The sequence below is a fragment of the Canis lupus genome, chromosome 20 (assembly GCF_003254725.2).
Source record: "Canis lupus dingo isolate Sandy chromosome 20, ASM325472v2, whole genome shotgun sequence".
NCBI lineage: Eukaryota > Metazoa > Chordata > Mammalia > Carnivora > Canidae > Canis > Canis lupus.
The window spans coordinates 51,288,290-51,305,839 of NC_064262.1; the positions used below are offsets into that span (position 1 = coordinate 51,288,290).

General features: G+C 50.7%; 1 protein-coding gene across 1 annotated transcript in view; it reads right to left on the reverse strand.

The window, feature by feature from the left end:
- LOC112666483 (complement C3-like) overlaps window positions 1–17,550 on the reverse strand; it is a 26,669-nt gene continuing 9,119 nt past the window's right edge. The window contains exons 18-41 of the mRNA XM_025457457.3: window positions 17,325–17,436; window positions 16,940–17,034; window positions 16,696–16,835; window positions 16,107–16,313; window positions 15,340–15,391; window positions 15,076–15,162; window positions 14,694–14,897; window positions 13,259–13,334; window positions 12,862–13,030; window positions 9,894–9,986; window positions 9,579–9,732; window positions 8,487–8,656; window positions 8,161–8,319; window positions 6,702–6,761; window positions 5,313–5,403; window positions 4,004–4,049; window positions 2,868–2,955; window positions 2,461–2,547; window positions 2,140–2,245; window positions 1,699–1,788; window positions 1,249–1,335; window positions 1,073–1,162; window positions 829–964; window positions 1–407 (exon numbers count right to left, since the gene is read on the reverse strand). Coding sequence (XP_025313242.3) covers window positions 275–407; window positions 829–964; window positions 1,073–1,162; window positions 1,249–1,335; window positions 1,699–1,788; window positions 2,140–2,245; window positions 2,461–2,547; window positions 2,868–2,955; window positions 4,004–4,049; window positions 5,313–5,403; window positions 6,702–6,761; window positions 8,161–8,319; window positions 8,487–8,656; window positions 9,579–9,732; window positions 9,894–9,986; window positions 12,862–13,030; window positions 13,259–13,334; window positions 14,694–14,897; window positions 15,076–15,162; window positions 15,340–15,391; window positions 16,107–16,313; window positions 16,696–16,835; window positions 16,940–17,034; window positions 17,325–17,436 — 2,732 coding nt within the window. The 3' untranslated portion in view covers window positions 1–274. The remainder of the gene's footprint in view (window positions 408–828; window positions 965–1,072; window positions 1,163–1,248; window positions 1,336–1,698; window positions 1,789–2,139; window positions 2,246–2,460; window positions 2,548–2,867; window positions 2,956–4,003; window positions 4,050–5,312; window positions 5,404–6,701; window positions 6,762–8,160; window positions 8,320–8,486; window positions 8,657–9,578; window positions 9,733–9,893; window positions 9,987–12,861; window positions 13,031–13,258; window positions 13,335–14,693; window positions 14,898–15,075; window positions 15,163–15,339; window positions 15,392–16,106; window positions 16,314–16,695; window positions 16,836–16,939; window positions 17,035–17,324; window positions 17,437–17,550) is intronic.

A 17,550-nucleotide genomic window follows, 5' to 3' on the forward strand; every position in this document is an offset into this window, starting at 1 on the left:
TTTATTTATTTATTTATTTATTTATTTATTTATGATAGACAAAGAGAGAGAGAGAGAGAGAGGCAGAGACACAGGAAGAGGGAGAAGCAGGCTCCATGCCGGGAGCCCGACATGGGACTCGCACCCGGGACTCCAGGATCGCGCCCTGGGACAAAGGCAGGTGCCAAACCGCTGCACCACCCAGGGATCCACTCCAATGTCTTTATTTGCAATTAAGCCCAGTGGCCTGCACCAGCTTGGAAACAAACTCCAGAGGGCAGTGGAGACCTGAGTCTCAGGACTCACAGCCGTGAATGCTCATATATTCTGAAAATTCCTTCATCTGGTCCAACAATTCCTTCTTGCCCACATCCCCATCTGACGGCCACTGCATGAGAAACGTCTTCTTGCCCAGGACGTAGATGTACCTGTGGGTGAGAGATGGCAAAGAGGGTGAGGAGAGCCTGGTGCCCTCCCTGCCCTCCTCCACCCTGATTGGCAGTGTCCCAGAGCCACAGCCACATGTCCACCCCACCAGCCATCTTGGGTCCCCCAGCCTGTAGTCCACGTGGCTGGTGATTAGAAAAGGCTCCCCTTCCTCTGATTCTTTAGTGTCCTTTATTGGAAAACTGAATCTTTATCTATATTTACAACATCTACATGTGAATGGTGTTCCCTGGAGTTGGGGCTGTACAGTGGTCTATACCTCCCTTTAGGGCTGCCCTGAAACCTGAGACTCCTGTTGATAGGTGACAGGTGCTAATAGGAAATGTTGACACCAGGGACTGGGCTGGGGTCGGGAAGGGGGCCCCCGCCTGAGTCCTGGGTCAGCAGGAGTCCCCCACGCACTCAGATTTGAGTCTCCAAAGGTCCGATGTGTGGCCCATAATGAGATACGTCTCCTGTTCTTGCAGCCCCAGCGAGTCATGGCAGGTGGCATGAGAGATGAATTTCTTCATGGTGAGGGGCACAGCAGGGTCTGTACCTGGAGGAAAGGAGACACATGTGTGAGTGTATACAGGCCTGGCCCTTTTGCACAATGGGGTTCCTGGGGTAGAACCTCACACCGCCTCTTCTGTCCCCTTGAACATACCACCCTTGATGATGGCTTGGAGTTTCATGTTGTAGTAGATGTAGGGGTTGGAGGTGGAGGCCTTCACAGACTCCAGCCTGACCTTGTACACTGGGAAAGCAGGGACGGGAGGGTGTCCTGTTGGATCTGGCCTACAGGTGGACCTCCTCCTGCCTCCTGCCACTTCCCACACTCACCAAAGTCCACGCCTGTCTCACAGGCTGCTGCCTGGAGCTCCTCCTGCCTCAGTTGGCTGCCATCCTTCCTTGGAGATGGACACTGTTCTGGAGCATTGGGAGGGCAAGGCAGCTGCTCTGGCTGTGCTGAGGGAGGGGGCCTCCTCCCATCCCACCCCCATTTGGCCCCTGGCCAGCCACCTCTAGATCTCTGGGTCAGGCCTTTCTGGTCTGTAGGGTACTCCCTTCTTCTCTATGTCTCCTTTGGGTCTCTTTCCCCCATCTGGGCCCTTTTTTGGCTGTGCCTGACTCTGTGTGTTAGTCTCTGTGTCTGGGCCTCTGTCCTCTTTGTCTCTATCTTCCTGTCTCACTCTCTTTGCCTAAACTCAGCCCATAAGACAGCCAGGAGGTGATGATGGGCTCCTGGATCCCAGCTTGGCAGCCCCGGCCTCAGCGTCCCCACGACCTCACCCTCCGCACATCTGCAGACATCTTTGTGACAGATCTTCTGCAGGTAAGACCGCTCTGTGGGCAGGTTGTAGAAAGAGCTGCACCTCCGGGCTGAGAGGCAGACGAATGCCTGGGGTTGGCTTGGGCCAGCGTTCCTGCCGGCTGGGTGACCCCTGGCTCCGCCCCCGAAGGCCCCCCCCAACCCCTCACACCCCCCCCCCCCCCCCGCAAGCCCCTCACCCTACCCGGCCCTGCCGGGTCAATTCTGCGTCCCATCCCCTTCCAGACTCCCCACAACTTTGACCTGCTGGGAAGGCCACGCCCCTCAACCACACCCCTTTCGGTGCCCCGCCCCTCCTCCTTCCTGACCCCGCCCCTCCTTCCCTCCCACCTGGCCCAGTCTTTCCCAGTCCCTTCAGGGGATACCCCACCACCGCCCCCCCAACCCCTACCCACGCTTACAAGGCTCGTAGTAGTCGTATATGGTGACCTGGGCGGCCTGCAGGAACTCTGCCTGCAGCATCCTGTGGACCCGGAAGCCCAGCACTGTGTCTTCCTTGTGCGAGAGCTGGGGAAGGGAATCCTGAGCTGACCAGGGCCACTGACCATAGGGCACTGACCGCAGGGCCTTGGCCATGACACTGACAACATGGCCTTGTGGCCTGAGGAGCTGACCTCAGACCCCATGGCTCTCTGGCAACACTGCCCAAGGTGCTGACCCTGGATTCTCCGCCCACCAGGCTGCTCACAGGCCTCTGGAAGAGGACACCCAGCCTTCCTCACCTTCTCCAGGTAGAGGACAACGGTGCTGTCACTGGAACTCGTCTTGGTCTCATACTGGAAGGCATACATCTCCACGTCGCTCGTAAGCTGGGGCAAAGGGTGAGGCTTGCAGATTGGCAGAGACCGCCCCCCACCCCACCAGGTCCCCAGCTCTAGGAGCTCTGGTCAGTGTGAAGTCACTCTCAAACTCCCAGTCCTTGTCCCATCAACACTAGTATCAGGGAAACTGAGGCACAATCAGGGCAAGGATTTGTCTAAGGTCATTCAGGGAGACAATCAAAAGTTGGCTGTGGCTACTGACCATGGGGCATTAACCTGGGGGCCTTGACCACTGTGCCCACATGGAGAGTGTGGGATGTTGCTAGGGCATCCCCCGCCTGCTCAAGAGGAGACAGGTGGGACCTTACCTGTTTGAGGTCATTCTGGTTGGGGTAGAAGCCGGTGAGCAGGGAGACCTCTATGATGCTCATTGTGGCCTCTCGATTTCCCTGGAACCTGGGGATTTCACAGCTCTGGTGTCTCTTCTTACTCTCCTCCTGCCTCTCCCCAAAGCTCCTACTGCCATCATCTCATGTCTGCATGGGTGCAGTCCGTGGCCTCCTCCCGGTCTCCCCATTACCCCTCTGCCCCCAGCAGCCGACGGATGTAACAAATGGGAATCTGATGCGTGGCTTCCTTGCTCAACAACCTTTACCAGATGCCTTGTCTCACTCTTCTGCTTCACTTCCTCCCAGCCAGCCTTCACGCGATTGCTTCTAAGCATCCCTCTCCTGCCACCGGACCCTGGCACATGCTGTCCTCAGCCTGGAATCCTCACTCCTCTTTCTTCCCTGAAACATCCTTGCATCTTTGCAATTTCCACTGATCCATCACTCCCTCTGGGAAGCCTTCTCCAGCCCATGCACCAGATCATTCTCTAATTTGCCCTCCTGTGGCTCCTTGGATTTCTCCTTTGCCGTATTTAGTCACAGGTGTCATTTTACATTGATTCTGGATGATTATTTGGTTATTGTCTGTCTCCCCTGACAGGCTGTGAGCTCTACCAGGCAGAGAGGGGCTGACTTGCTCACAGCTGTACCTTCAGTTCCTAGAACAGAGCCTGGCATTCAGCAGATGCTCAATAAGTGTTTTTATCTGGGGCAGACCCAGGTGAGGGCATCTGGGAGACAGAACAGAACTGGGGTGAGGGCTGGGATGTCTGGAGAAGATGAAGATGGAGAGAGCTGTGGGCTTGGAACCAGTTTTGGTCATCTGGGACATGAAACATGTTCACCGTGGTGGAGCCCGCCATCCCAGGACATGGCAGGTTGAAGGACAGGATTGGGGGGCGCAGGATGGTAGACAAGCGTGGGAAGGCAGGGTGGGAGGCAGGGACAGGCAGGGGAGGGCAGGATGGGTGGTAGGATGAGGGGGCAAGCATGGAGAAGCAAGCTTGGTTGGCTCCCACCCTCCATTCGGTACACAAGGAAAGCTGGTAAGGAGTCTGGATACCAGGAAGTGAGGCCTTCCTCCTGCCTCCAGCCCAAGATCCTAGTGCCCTGACCTTGTCTCCATCCGGAGCTGGAAGGTCTCTTCCTCCTTTTTATTATCTGCAGAGAGAAGCCAGGAGTTTAGAGTCTAGGTAACACAGTGTGTCCTGGGTTCAAATCTTGGCTCTGCCTTGTGACTTTGGGCAAGTTGCTTAAACTCTCCGTGCTTTAGTTACCAAATCTGTAAGTAGGGAGCATACTATTCTCAACCAAGGGGAGGTGTAGGATTAAATGAGTTAATGCAAGTAAAGCACTTAACACAGTGCCTTATCCGTGCTTCAGAACTATGTTACTGTTACTACCATTACTACTACTACTACTACGACGATGACGATGACGACGACGACGATGACAAAATGCAACCCAAGCCAAAGCCTTGGTCACTTTTAGTCCCTAAAAGTCCTAGGACTGGTGAGTCTTATTCCCTTCATCCCTACAGTGAGCTCCCAATGGCGGGTCCTGTCTCTTCCTCCTTGGTACCTCAGTCTAGGAACTCTAGGATCCCATTTCTGACCATCTCCACAGCCCCCTACCCCAGTTCAGCCCCCATCATCTCCTGCAAAACCAGTGCAGTCTCCTCCTCCCTAGTCTTTCAGCTTCTGTCCTTGTCCTCTGCAGTCTGTGCCAGAGAGAGTCTGTGCAAACCTGTGCTAGGTCATATCTCTCCTCTGCTCAGAACCCTCTATAGCTTCCACTTCACTCTGAACAAAAACCAAAGTTCCCACTATGGCCCACAAGTCCCTGCACCATCTGCTCCCATTACCTCTCCAACTCTTTTTCCGAAAACCCTGCCCCTTCCTCCTCTGTGGCCACAATGGCTTCTTCAAACCAAGTGAGCTCATTCTTGCCTCCAGGCCTTTGCACCTGCTGTTCTATCTGCCTGGAATGCTATTCCCTCAGATCCTTCATGGCTCATTCTCACTTCTTTCATGTCTGAGCTCAAAAGCCATCTCCTCAGACAGCTTCCCCTGGGCCTCCTCCAAGTATGTGTCACCTTTTCCTGCTTTATTTTATGTGGTACTTATCATGTAAGTGTGCTATATATTTATTTTTTTATAATGAAGATTGTTATAAATAAATGGCTGTAGGGGTATAATTCTATTGTCGTATTATTGTTTGTTTCCAGGAGGATTCAGGAAAAGAAGGGATATTTTTCTTGTTCATACCTGTGTTCCCAGGATCCAGAAACAGGGCATGACACATAGTAAATGCTCAATAAATATTTGATGAAGAGTTGAATAAGGCAATAAATGTGCTTACTAAATGAAAGCTAAAATAAAATAATAGAATAGAAGGTCTAGGAATCCCTGGGTCTAGGCTCACCTTCCAAGGTACTATGGAGAGTCACATTCAGGTGGTACAGGTTGCAGGTGCCCTCCCAGGACTCTGAGGACCTGTGGTACATGGTCAGGATCTGCCAGGGCAGGGAAGGTGTCAGAGACCATTACTACCCACTCCTTTCCTCCTCACTCCAGTCCTTGCCTGCCCAGGTTCTGTCCCTGTTCCTAATTCACAGCAAAGTCTGTGCCCCCTGAATTTCTGGGTGCAGTGACCTGAACACTCTTTAGAATCTAGACCACTTCTGTGTAATAGGATTTTCTGAGGTAACGGAAATACTCTGTACCTGTGCTGTACATATATGGTAGCCATTAGCCTCATATAACTGTTGAGCACTTGAAATGTGGCTAGTGCAACCAAGGAACTGAATTTTTAATTTTACTTAATTTAAATTTAATTGAGGCTCATGGAGGAGGATGACATTTCCAAAGTCACACCACAAAGGCAGAGCTTCAACTGTGACTCCATTGCCAGAAATAGGAAAACGGTCTGCCTCAAGTTTAGTGAACAAGAGGTCTGTCCTCCTGGGCCACAGGGCATGGAGCCAGAAGATATAACAGGGCCCCCAGATATTGGAAGAAAGGGCAGAGTTATCCTTCGGGCATTGAAAGACACGGTGGAGGGAGAATCTTCCTTTGAGGGGAAAGAAAGAGACACCCATTCAGGGACCCAGCATAGGAGGGGTAGACAGGCCCAAAGACCTCTCGCCTCTACCTCTCCTCCCTCTTGATTTATAACAAGTGAAGACCCTTCCGAGTCTCTATTTCCCCACTTGTTAAATGGAGTCCATATTTTTTCCAACTTTCTAGGGGCAGGTTTTTTTTTTTAATTTTTATTTATTTGTGATAGTCACAGAGAGAGAGAGAGAGAGAGGCAGAGACACAGGCAGAGGGAGAAGCAGGCTCCATGCACCGGGAGCCCGATGTGGGATTTGATCCCGGGTCTCCAGGATCGCGCCCTGGGCCAAAGGCAGGCGCCAAACCGCTGCGCCACCCAGGGATCCCTAGGGGCAGGTTTTAAGGTGTCCTTAACTTGATTCCTAGCACATGGTAGTGCCCTAAATGGTAGCTAAAATTATTGCTGATTTCAGTCTTAATAGACTGCCTCTATTTCCAATAACAAGGGTGGTGGTGGTGGTGGGCTCCAGCTAAGGATCTCATTAAAAAAAAAGATTTTATTTATTTATTCATGAGAGACAGAGAGAAAAAGAGATGGAGACACAGGCAGAGGGAGAAGCAGGCTCCTCGTAGGAAGCCCAATGTAAGACTTGATCCCCGGACCCAGGATTACACCCTGAGTCAAAGGCAGACACTCAACCCCTGAGCTACCCGGGCGCCTCTAGCTAAGGATCTCATGGTGGGACACCAGACCTACCGAGATTGTGCCTCTCCCACTGCCACTGGCTTTGATCTCTATGTCATCCTGGGCAGAGAACTGAAAGGAAGCAAAAAGAGGATTTGAGCACAGAGGCAGCAAAACATGGCTCGAATACAACGGAGTTGGGAAGGAAAACACACATGGGCACTGAGGCCTCAGTAATTTCCCTAACTCGGGGTCTAGTAACTCACTGCTCCCCCCCCCCCCCACATAGATGGTTTGTTTTACTTTTTCTTTTTGATAGAGCATTTGTGATGTCTACACTGTCACATATCAACTACAACTGCCAATTCAGGCTGTGTACTAATGTACATCTGTTCAATCTGTCTACTTTACAGTGTTTACAGAGCTCCTTGTGCACGGAGCCACCACAAGATTCTTCTCCCTGGCATCTCTCCATCTACTCTTGTTTCCATCATACATTCTTCCTTCATCAGCTGGAGAGAAACTTTACAAATTCACATCCATTCACATCACCCCTGCTTAAACCCCTTGTTATTCTTAGGATACTTCTGCCTCAGGGCCTTTGCACTGCCTGTTTCTTCTACTTAGATATCCACAAGGCTTGCTCCTTCCTTTCCTTAAGATCTTTGCTCAAATGTTACCATCTTGTTGAGAACTTTCCTGACCTTTCTATCTAAAATTGCAACTCGATGATGTGCCCATCCTCCCCCTCTGCTTAATTTTTTAGCTGTAGCACTTGCCATCGTGTAACATACTACGTATTCTACTTACTTCACTGTCTGTCTCACCCATTAGAGTATAAAATTCTACAAGGAGATGGATTTTTTTTCTGTCTTGTTCGTGACTGAATTCCCAGCACCTAGAACAATGTCTGGCATAGAGTGATTGTTCAATAAAGACGGGTCAAAGTATTGAAGGTAAATATCACTTCCTCCATGGATAAGATCATGGAGATTATCTTCTTCCTCACACCCAGGATCTTTTCCCTTTTACACACATTTCTTTTCCCTATTTCCAGAAATCTATTTTTTAAAGATTTTATTTATTTATTCATGAGAGATGCAGAGAGAGAGTGGCAGAGACACAGGCAGAGGGAGAAGCAGGCTCCATGCAGGGAGCCTGATCTGGGACTTGATCTTGGGACTCCAGGATCACACCCTGGGCTGAATGCAGGCGCTAAACTGCTGAGCCACCCAGGGATCCCCTATTTCCAGAAATCTTAAAATACTTTTTGTCTTAGTTTCTTTCTATGCTGTAAGTTTCATGAGAGCAGAGGGCATAGATCTTTCATAATGCATCCCCATTGCTCAAGAGAATGACTGGCCCACTATCGATGCTCAAGAAATGGTGGAATAAATGAATCAACACATCAACAGTATAGACATTAGTTGTAAGATAATCTTGGAGAGGGAGATTGGCAAGGACATGACTCTTGACCTCATCCCCAGTGCCACCTGTGTATGGCCTTCCTCTCTGCCCCTCAGTGCCCTACCTTTGCTGACCGCAGCTGGTAGGCGTTGTTATGATCGATGTACCACTCCAAGTTCAAGGCTTTCTTGGGGACGCTTATCTGGATGCGGAGATCCTGGACACTATTAAAAGGGACAGCTTCCCGGAAGCGGGTGAGGGCCTCAAGGGCCACCACGGTGGTCTAGGGGTTGGGATGGAGCCGTGTATCAGCACCACCGACAGCGCCCCAGGAATTTCCCCACCCCCCAGCATGGCAAATCAGCACCACGGGCAGCTCCTTCCGGCGAGCCGGCCTTGTCAGCACCTCGGCTAGCGCCCCCCACCCCCTCTTTCCGAGGCCGGGGTCACCTGGGTGGACTTGAAACCTCCGCCTAGCTCCCGCTTCTCCAGTAGCCACTTGGCAATGGCGTGCGTCTCGTTGTGTCGACCCAACTCCACCTTCTGCATCAGCGCATAAGCTGTGGCCTCAATGGTGTACAGGGAGTCCTCCAGGTTGTCCACTGGCCAGTGGGTTTTATCTAGGAGATGGATAGGCCCACTTTGTCTCCCAAAACTGGGCCCATCTACCAAAACCTGTCCTCTCCTTGTGTCATCTGGCCTGAATTTTCTCGTCCACTATTTTGTTGAGCACTTCCTTTATGTGAAACTCCTTGAGGAGGCATATGAACATTTTATTTTCAGAATACTCTAGGAGGACTCTTAACTATTTAGGGACAAGGAAATTAAGGTTTAGAGAAGCTCCTTCATTTTCAGAATACTCTAGGAGGACTCTTAACTATTTAGGGACAAGGAAATTAAGGTTTAGAGAAGCTCCCACTGGTCCCCCTGCAAGTGAGTTTTCCTAACTCCATTCCTCTTGACTTGAGTAATGAAGTGGATGGTATAGGATCTTTGGGGATGAGATAGGGCAGGCCATGAGAGGCAGACTCCTATCAGTTAACCACATTTTATGACCTTCTTTCCATCCTTGACCATATCAAGCACCTTTTAAATTTAGGGTATTTGCACATGCCATTCTTTTAGCTTGGAATGTCCTTGGCCTTTCACACAGGTGGGCCTTCTCATCTTTTATTCCAGCTTAGGAATCCCCTTTTCACAGAGGACTCTCCAGTTCTCCAATCTATACTCCTCTTCCTTCATCATCTCTCCCACCTATCTCGTATATTATCATCTTATTGTTTGTCTCAATTTGTAGTTGATCTGTTTGTCTTCTAATTGCTTCCTCCAGGGATAATGAGACCTTTGAGAGCAAGGACCACATCATTCTTGCTTACCCTGGTTTCTCAGAGTCTGAGCTAAAGAGTTGGCACACCATAGATGCACAATAAACACTAAGTGATGAATCTCACATTGCTAAATTTGAAATCACACAATCCCCCTCCCACTGCCCCCATGGTTGTGGTTAACACATAAGCTGGTTAAGAAGTGACCTACACTCACCATGGCTAGCAAAGCTGTCCAGGCGGTCATTGGCTCGGGGGCTATTGGTGAGGGCCAGAGCATAGGAGACTATGGCTACGGCAAAGGTTGTCTGAATTTTTGGAAGGCATTCCTCCAGGAAGCTACGGGCTCGCTCCATGCTGGCAGTCAAACTCTAGAAAGTCAGAGAGAGGGAACCAGAGGAAGGCTATTAGAAGAAAGGTGTCTAAGAGTTAGAAGGGAGGAATGCACTGAGAGGGACATGAGGATGGGGCGACTTCCTGGGGGCAGAGAATCTAGAGGGCTTGCAGAGTCTCCCTCCTCTTTGGATCTTACCTGTATACCCCGACACAAGTCCTTCCCCTCATTCAGGGCGATCAGGACAAGAGCTGTGAGGGATATGTGTGCTTCAGAGCCTCGGTAGCCACCCTGTGGATACAAGATCACACCCATGATCTCCCTAGTGTCTTGGAGAGACTTTCCCCAACCTCTCCTGTGTGACCTTGAAAAGCTTCCAGGTGCTCAGCTCTGGGCTGGAGGTTGCTGAAAGCAGTGTGGGGAGAGAGAGAGAGGAAGAGGAGGAACCATGTTAAGATGTGCTTTTGTGGGGTGTGCATTACCAACCAAAGCCAACAGCCACGGAGGGTGATGTGTTAAACTCTCCACTATCTCAAAGCATTCTTACAGCAGTCCCATTTTCCTGATGAGGAAAGTGATGGTCAGAGAGGGTGGTCTCCCCCCTGCTAGTAAATGACTGACTTAGGGTTCAAGCTCCTCTTTAGTCTTCTAGTTCCACCTTCAGCCTCAGTACTGGGTTGATTAGTGCCCTCCCCACAAAAATTCGTGTCCATCCAGAACCTCAGAATAGGATTTCACTTGGAAATGGGGTCTTTGCAGATGTAATTAGTTAAATTAATAGAAGGTTACATTGACTAGAGTGGACACTATCCAGTAACTAGTGTCTGTAAAAGGCTATTTGAAGACCCATAGAAAGAAGGAGGGTAAATGGGGACAGGGGTTGGAGTGGTGCAGCTAGAAGTCAAGGAATGCTAAAGACTGCCAGAGGCCATCAGGCTAGAAGAGACAAGGAAGGATTCCTCCCCAGAGCCTTCTTAAGGAGCATGGCCCTGCTGACACCTTGATCTGAGTCTTCTAGCCTCAGAACTATGACAAAATAAATACATTTCTGTTGTTTTGAGCCAGCCAGTTGGTGGCACTTTTTATAAGAGCCCCAAGGAATTAATTCCCACCCCACAGTCTCTTCTTCCCACAGTGGCCAATAAAGCCTGTGAACTCTTGAAATCAGGTTGTGTCCCTCTTCAGTTCAGTACCCTCTATGGCTCCCATCCTACTCAGAGGAAAAGCTCAAGTCCTCCTGGCAGCCCCAAAGGCCCTGCACAATCTGTCCCATCCCCTCTGTCAGATCTCCTCCTCCATCTCTCCTCCAGGGTTGCTCACTCTGCCCCAACCTCCTCACTGTTCCTCAAATATACTGGGCACTTCCAGTCTCAGGGCCTTTGCACATGTTGTTCCCTCTTCTGGGAACACTCTTTCCCTAATTATCCATGTGACTTACTCCCTCACCTCCTCAGGTCTGTACAAATACCATCTTCCAAAATTATTATTTTTTTTTTTCATCTTCCAAAATTATACCCCATCACCTTGATTGCCCTTCTCCTAAGTCTTTCCCCATATCCCTTCTAACATGCATGCCACATCATTTAGGTCTCTCTCATGCTCATTGCCTGTCTGTCCTCCACTAGAGTGTCCACCCCATGAGAGCAAAGAGTTTTATCTATTTTGTTTGCCCCAGGTCCTCAGTGCTTAGAGCAGTTCCTGGAACATTGTAGGTGCCTGATAAATGTTTGTTGATAGAAACTCCGATCTATGAGCCAGTGAAACGTGTTTGTAGCCCCTCTCTGTACCACTTTTCTGTGCGGCATCTGGTGCCTGCTCACACAGACCTCCCAACTCCCTAACTCTTCCCTTCATCTGGGGTTGCAATCTGTCTTTTCTGGGTTCATGCATTCACCCAGAGTTTTATTCGGCAAACATTTGCCAACTATGATGAACCAGACCCGCTCCCTCCTCCACCCCCCCCCACACCAGAAGGACTCAGCGTAGGGGTCCCCAAGGCCCTACAGGCTTCAGGCCCTGGTATCTTTCCTCCCTCTCAGGTCTCAGGACAGACTACCTCCTTTCCCATCTTTGGGCTCTGGTCTTTCCCTTTTCCTCAAATGTGCCAGAGCCTCAGGGCCTTTGCATGTGCTGCTCCCTTTGCCTAGCGCTATCTTTCCTATTCTTCCTCCACCAACTCTATTCCTCCTTCAGGTTGCTGCTTTACCCCCACTTCCTTTTGTAGGTTCCTTGACCAGGCATGGACCATTAAATACTACCTCCTGGTATTTCTTTCCCATGGAACTTAGCGCAATTGCGACCTAAACAATCACTAGTTATAATTATTTGGTGCACTTCCATCTTCCTCCCACACCCCAGCTTGTGAGTACCACAAGGCAGGGACTGTAAATGTCTTGTTTACTGCTCTGTCTCCCCTCTGTCTAGCACAAGGCCTGGTACACAGATTTGCCAGATTAATGTCTGTTGAATGAGTGAATGACATCCCTACTGTCATAGGTGCAGTAATAGAGACAGGCACAGGGCTGGTATTCAGGGGAGACCCCTGGAGGAGGTGGGTTTGAGCTAAATGTAAAGATAAAGCATAATTTGGCCAGCCAGGGAAAAGAAAAAGGGATGGAGCATGGCTATTCCATACAGAGAGTGCAGCTTAAGTAAAGACACAGTGAGTTGGAGGGATCTGTGATGGGAGTAGTGAGAGATAAAACTTGGAGAGAGATACAGAAGGGAGGCATATAATAGAGAGACACTGTCATAGACAACGGTGAGCCGTAGAAGGTGTTTGAACAGGAGAGAGACATCCCAGACTGTTTGAAAGCTATTCCTGGAGGCTGATGAGCAGGACTCTTTGGTAGGGATGGCTGGGAGGGGGTTCAGAAGACTCAGCCCAGAGGAAAGAGAGCCAGGATTGGAGCCTGCTGGAAGTGGGGGTGAGAGAGAGCTGGGGTCCCAGATGTGCCCAGCTCCTGTGACATAGTAACAGAGTGCAGGGTGGTCCAGAGCAGGGGCATGTGGTGCTGGGTGCCAGGCCCTGGCTTTTTCCTGTTCTCTTTTTACCTGTAAACAGGTCAGGGGCCTGAGATTCACCTATCAGTGCACAGAGCCTGGGTTTTATTTGAACAGGCCAGGCAGGAGGGGGTGGGGTGCGGGGTGGGGTAGGGGTGGGCACCTGCATCCATGCCATGATCACGGCACCTTCCTCCAAGAAGTGCCCATCCTCTGCCTGCCTCTGAGTGATGATCCAGTTGGCAGTGGTACAGAGAGAGTGCAGGTCAAGCACGCTGGTTGCCATGATAGGGTAGGCCAGGGCAAAGACCCGGAACACGTAGCTTGTGAGCCTGTCGGGGAACACAGGGTGATAGCAGCCAGGGGATTCTAGGACAGGGGCATCTACTCTAGGGGCAGTCTACTCCTCCTGCTGCTCCAGGGGTAGCAATCTTTCTGGGCCAAAGGCTGCCTGCCCCAAGCCCTCACTGCATGGGTGCTCTTGGGTTCATCCAGTCCCAGGCTGGCCCTCAGGCTTCACTCAGGGCGGTGGTGGCAGGGCTGCCAATCCTTGCTCTTACCAGGTACTTCCCGGATTTCCCTTGCTGGTGTGGTAGGTGCCGTGTTCACTCCGATGGGTCAGCATCTGGGTGTAACCTGGGGAAATGAGTGGGGGAGAACTTTCAGGGAGATTTGGCATTTGGGTGTGGCTGTGAAGGGGAGTCAGTTATCAGGCATAATCTAGGGGGCAAGATGTGGGTGTGACTTGGGGGTGTATCACATCTAGATGCAACCATAGAAGGGGACTTGTCTAGGTGGATCAGGAGGTGCCTGTAGGGCTCAGGTGTGACTGTGGGAGCTGTGTGCAGTGTCATCTGGGAGTCACCTGGGAAATCGCCCCATTGGGGTCCTCTGGGGAAGGGTATGACTAGGGATTGCTGCTCAGGGGGATTGTGGGAAGTGGAACCCAGGAAAGGGGGTACTCTGGGGGCCACGACCTAGGAGCTTCCTTGGGGGTTGTTTCTTGGCTATAAATTAGGGATGTCCCTGTGTCTGTGCAATTTTGTGTGTGTGTGTGTGTGTGTGTGTGTGTGTGTGTAGTTTTTTTTTTTAAGATTTTATTTATTTAGTTATGAGAGGCACAGAGAGAGGCAGAGACACAGGCAGAGGGAGAAGCAGGTGAGCCCAATGGGGGACTTGATCCCAGGGCCCTGGGATCATGCCCTAAGCCAAAGGCAGATGCTCAATCACTAAGCCACCCAGGCGTCCCGTGTCTGCGTAGTTTAGGAAAGGCTACTCCTGGGTATAATCTTGGAGGGGTACCTCTCAAGTGTATTCTGAGCATTGCTACTTAGGTATTACATGAAGGTTGCTTGGGAGCTTGAGGTTTGGGGGTAACTTTGGGGTTAGGTATTACATGAAGGTTGCTTGGGAGCTTGAGGTTTGGGGGTAACTTTGGGGATGATAGTGTCTGGATGATACCTGAGGGTATTGTTAAGAGCACCTGAATGGAGACTTGGTGTCTGAGTGTAACTGGGAAGAGGGGCCAGTGCCCAGATTAACTTGAGTGTCCCTGTCTAGGTGTAACCAGGAGTGTGCATTTCTGGTAGTTACCTGGGAGGTGTGGATATAACTTGGAAAGGGGTAATAGGGAGGCCACCACTGGAGGTTATTCCGGAGTTTTCTGCTTGGCTGTTCTCTAAGGGTATAGCCCAAGGCTTGGCACTGACTGGGTGTAACCTAGGACAGGGTCTGGATATAACAGAACCTGGAGGGTGCTGCTTTAGGAGTAAACCAGGGTGTCTATTGTCAGACTGTAGTCTGGGAGAGGGGTCCAGATGAAGGAGTACCTGGGGGACTTGGTACCAGGTTGTAACCCAGGAGATGAGTCAGAGTATGAATGTTATTGTTGAGGAGAGTCCCATGGAGGCCACCCTCAACCCTTGGGGTGCCCTAGCCACCCTTCCAGAGAGTCCCAGACACTTTCATTGAGGTCCCAGAAGGAACCCTTCTCACCGCTGACAATGTTCTTTATCACCTGCTCCCTGAGCTCTACCCCAACCTTGCCCCAGTGGCCAGTGGTGTCCAAATAGTGGGTCAGGATGATCACAGGTGCCAAGGAGCTCAGCGTCTGCTCAGGGCAACCAGTCGGGACCCTCAGCAGCTTCCATGTTTCTTTAGATGTCAGGGCACCCAGGATTGTCTCGCCAAGGATGTCACCTATCAGGTGAGCAGAGTCATTTGAGGAATGGCCTAAGCCGCCATGGCTCCCTGCTCATACCACATGGGCACCCCAACCCCTCCACCCCTCCTGCCCCTGTGCCCAGGCAGGCTTGGGAGGAGCCAGCTCCCCAGTCTCCCAATCCCTCCCCCCAGGAGTCATCTCTGTCCTAAGCACCTTGGACACTGATAAACACTTCTGCTTCTGTATTGGGCACCATGTTCAAAAAGTTCCGTCTTGGCACTAGTTCCATCTGGGTTTGACCTGGATTGAGCAGACACAACCTTCTATGACAAGCAGATTCTGGGGCTGGGGAGGTCAGGGTGTGCAGAACCAGGAGGAGCTCAGACTGCCCACCTGACCAAACCCCCTCATTTCAGCTCCTCCCTCCATCCTGATGTGGCCCTAGAATCCCACATGCTCCCTGTAGTCACCACAAACCTTGGGGGTTCAGGAGGATGCTGTGGGATATTTGCTCTATCTGCCCTCCTGCCTGTGAGATGCAATGATGAAGCAAGTTAAAACAGCAATAACAGCAAGAATAGTAATAACGACGATCACAATGACAGTAGGAGGAGGGATTAGTTAGCTATAAAGAGCACAGACTGGATGCCCAATTATCTGGGTTCAAATCCCAACCCTTCTACGTTCTAGCTGTGTGACCTTGGGCAAATTACTTAACCTCTTTGTGATTCAGTTTTCTCATCCGTAGAAGATTCCTACTTCATATGGTTGTTCTTAGGGCTCAATGAGTTACTATTCTTAAAGAGTTTATATTGTTAAGTGCTGAACGTGTGTTTGTTAAGTAAATGAATTAAGTAAATAAGAGAAGTAAATAAAATATTATTGATGGGTCACGCACAGTCCGATGTGTGATATAAATAATTTTCACAGCTTTCTGATTGCTATTCACAGCTCTCAGTGTGATGATTATCACACTTGGCAAAATGAGGAAATGAGGGCTCAGAATAGTTAAGTTGTCCAAGGTCACACAGCAGAGACAAGGCTTGAACCCAAGTCTGACAACAAAGTCCCACAGTGAGGGCTCTGTGACTGAACTTTCAAATCCATTCTCTTGTACCTCATTCCCCTCTAAGAAGCCTGTTTGTTGATCCTGGGCATACCTCTCCATCCTGTGATCACAGCCTGGGAGCCCTGGGGAAGCCCTGCAGTCTGCACCAGTAACAAGAGGTGGGGGCACCCATTACCTTGACCAGAAGTGTCTTCCTTATGTGGTCTTCAACCCCAATGCTCACAACCCTGACCTCCACGTCCACTTTGCCTATCTCAAGTGGGAGAAGCAGAAAGGGCACCATCTTGGAGGAGTTGGGGGGCACGACCACTATCTGGCGGGATGGGGCTTCTTTCTTCGAAGCACTGCACAGCAGCTCCTTGTGGGGGAATTCCACACGGACCTGGACAGGGTGGACAGTTAAGGGGTCCTGATTCAGGGGGTGGCCCAGGATCCTGGTCACAATTCCCTCCCTGCCCCCACTCTAAAATTCCCAAGTAGGTGACAGCACAGCATAGTGGTTGAGAGTGAAGACCTTGCCTATGTGCTGCATGACCTCAGGAAAGTCCCTTAATCTCTTTGTGCCTCAATTTCCCCGCATCTACATCAAAAGCAATAATAGCCATCTGCTGGGATTATTGGGTATTTTAAATGAGAATATACCCCAGAAGCTTTTTCAAAAGGGCAACCACCTCACTGGCCCCTTTGAATAATGGACACACCCCAAACCCTTTATAAAACACACTGGTGGATGGTTTGAGAGGAGGGGAAGGATCAGGCTTCACCTTGACCTTCTGTCTCCTGAAATTGTACAGCACAGCTTGGATCTGGATCTGCTCATTCCTGACCACGGAGGAAGGCAACTTGAGATCCACAAAGAATGATTTCATAACCGTCAGCTCAAAGGGGTCTGAGACGCAGAGACCTAGAGCCAGGGGAATGTGTTAGCATTAAGCAGAGGCCAGCTGTCCTGGGGCTGGGCAGGACCACCATTCTCCCATTTCCTTAGCTCTGGGCTTATGGGGTCACCTTTTCCGGCTTTGAGGCTGACAGCCACTAACTGCCACGTGGTGATGGAATCTGGCACATTCACAAGAGTGCTGTAGTGGGAGATGCCTCTGGAACTGGTGGGGTAGGGGGTGGGCATTAGTGAGTTTGTGCTGCCTGGACAGTGCATAGCCTCTGCACTGGGAGTCACTGTTCAGGGGTCAGTGGGTCACCCTATCAGAGACATCATCACTAGAGGGTTGTCCTTTTGGGGGAACCACTGGGATTTGTATCCCCATCCAGAGTGGTTCTTATCATGGGAGTATACTGAGAGCTGTCACCAGTGGGGGCCACTGGCTATGACTGACATCCACTGATGCCTGAAAGGGCCAGGGACTAGATGCTGTCATGGGAACTGTGGTCCTACCCTGAGTTACTTTTCGGCAGTGTAAACTTCTTCCAGAGCCAACTCTCAGGGAATAAGGTCCGGACAGGCTGGTCATCGAAGAAGATGTCACCTAAGTCCTCCTCTTCATCCGCTGGAGGAAGTGGGTGTGAGGCAGTGTCTCCTGGCATCTCTCCCATGGTCTTCCCACCCCATCCTCTTATGGCCCATATCTCCCCTTGACTTGTCCCATGGCACTTCATGCCCC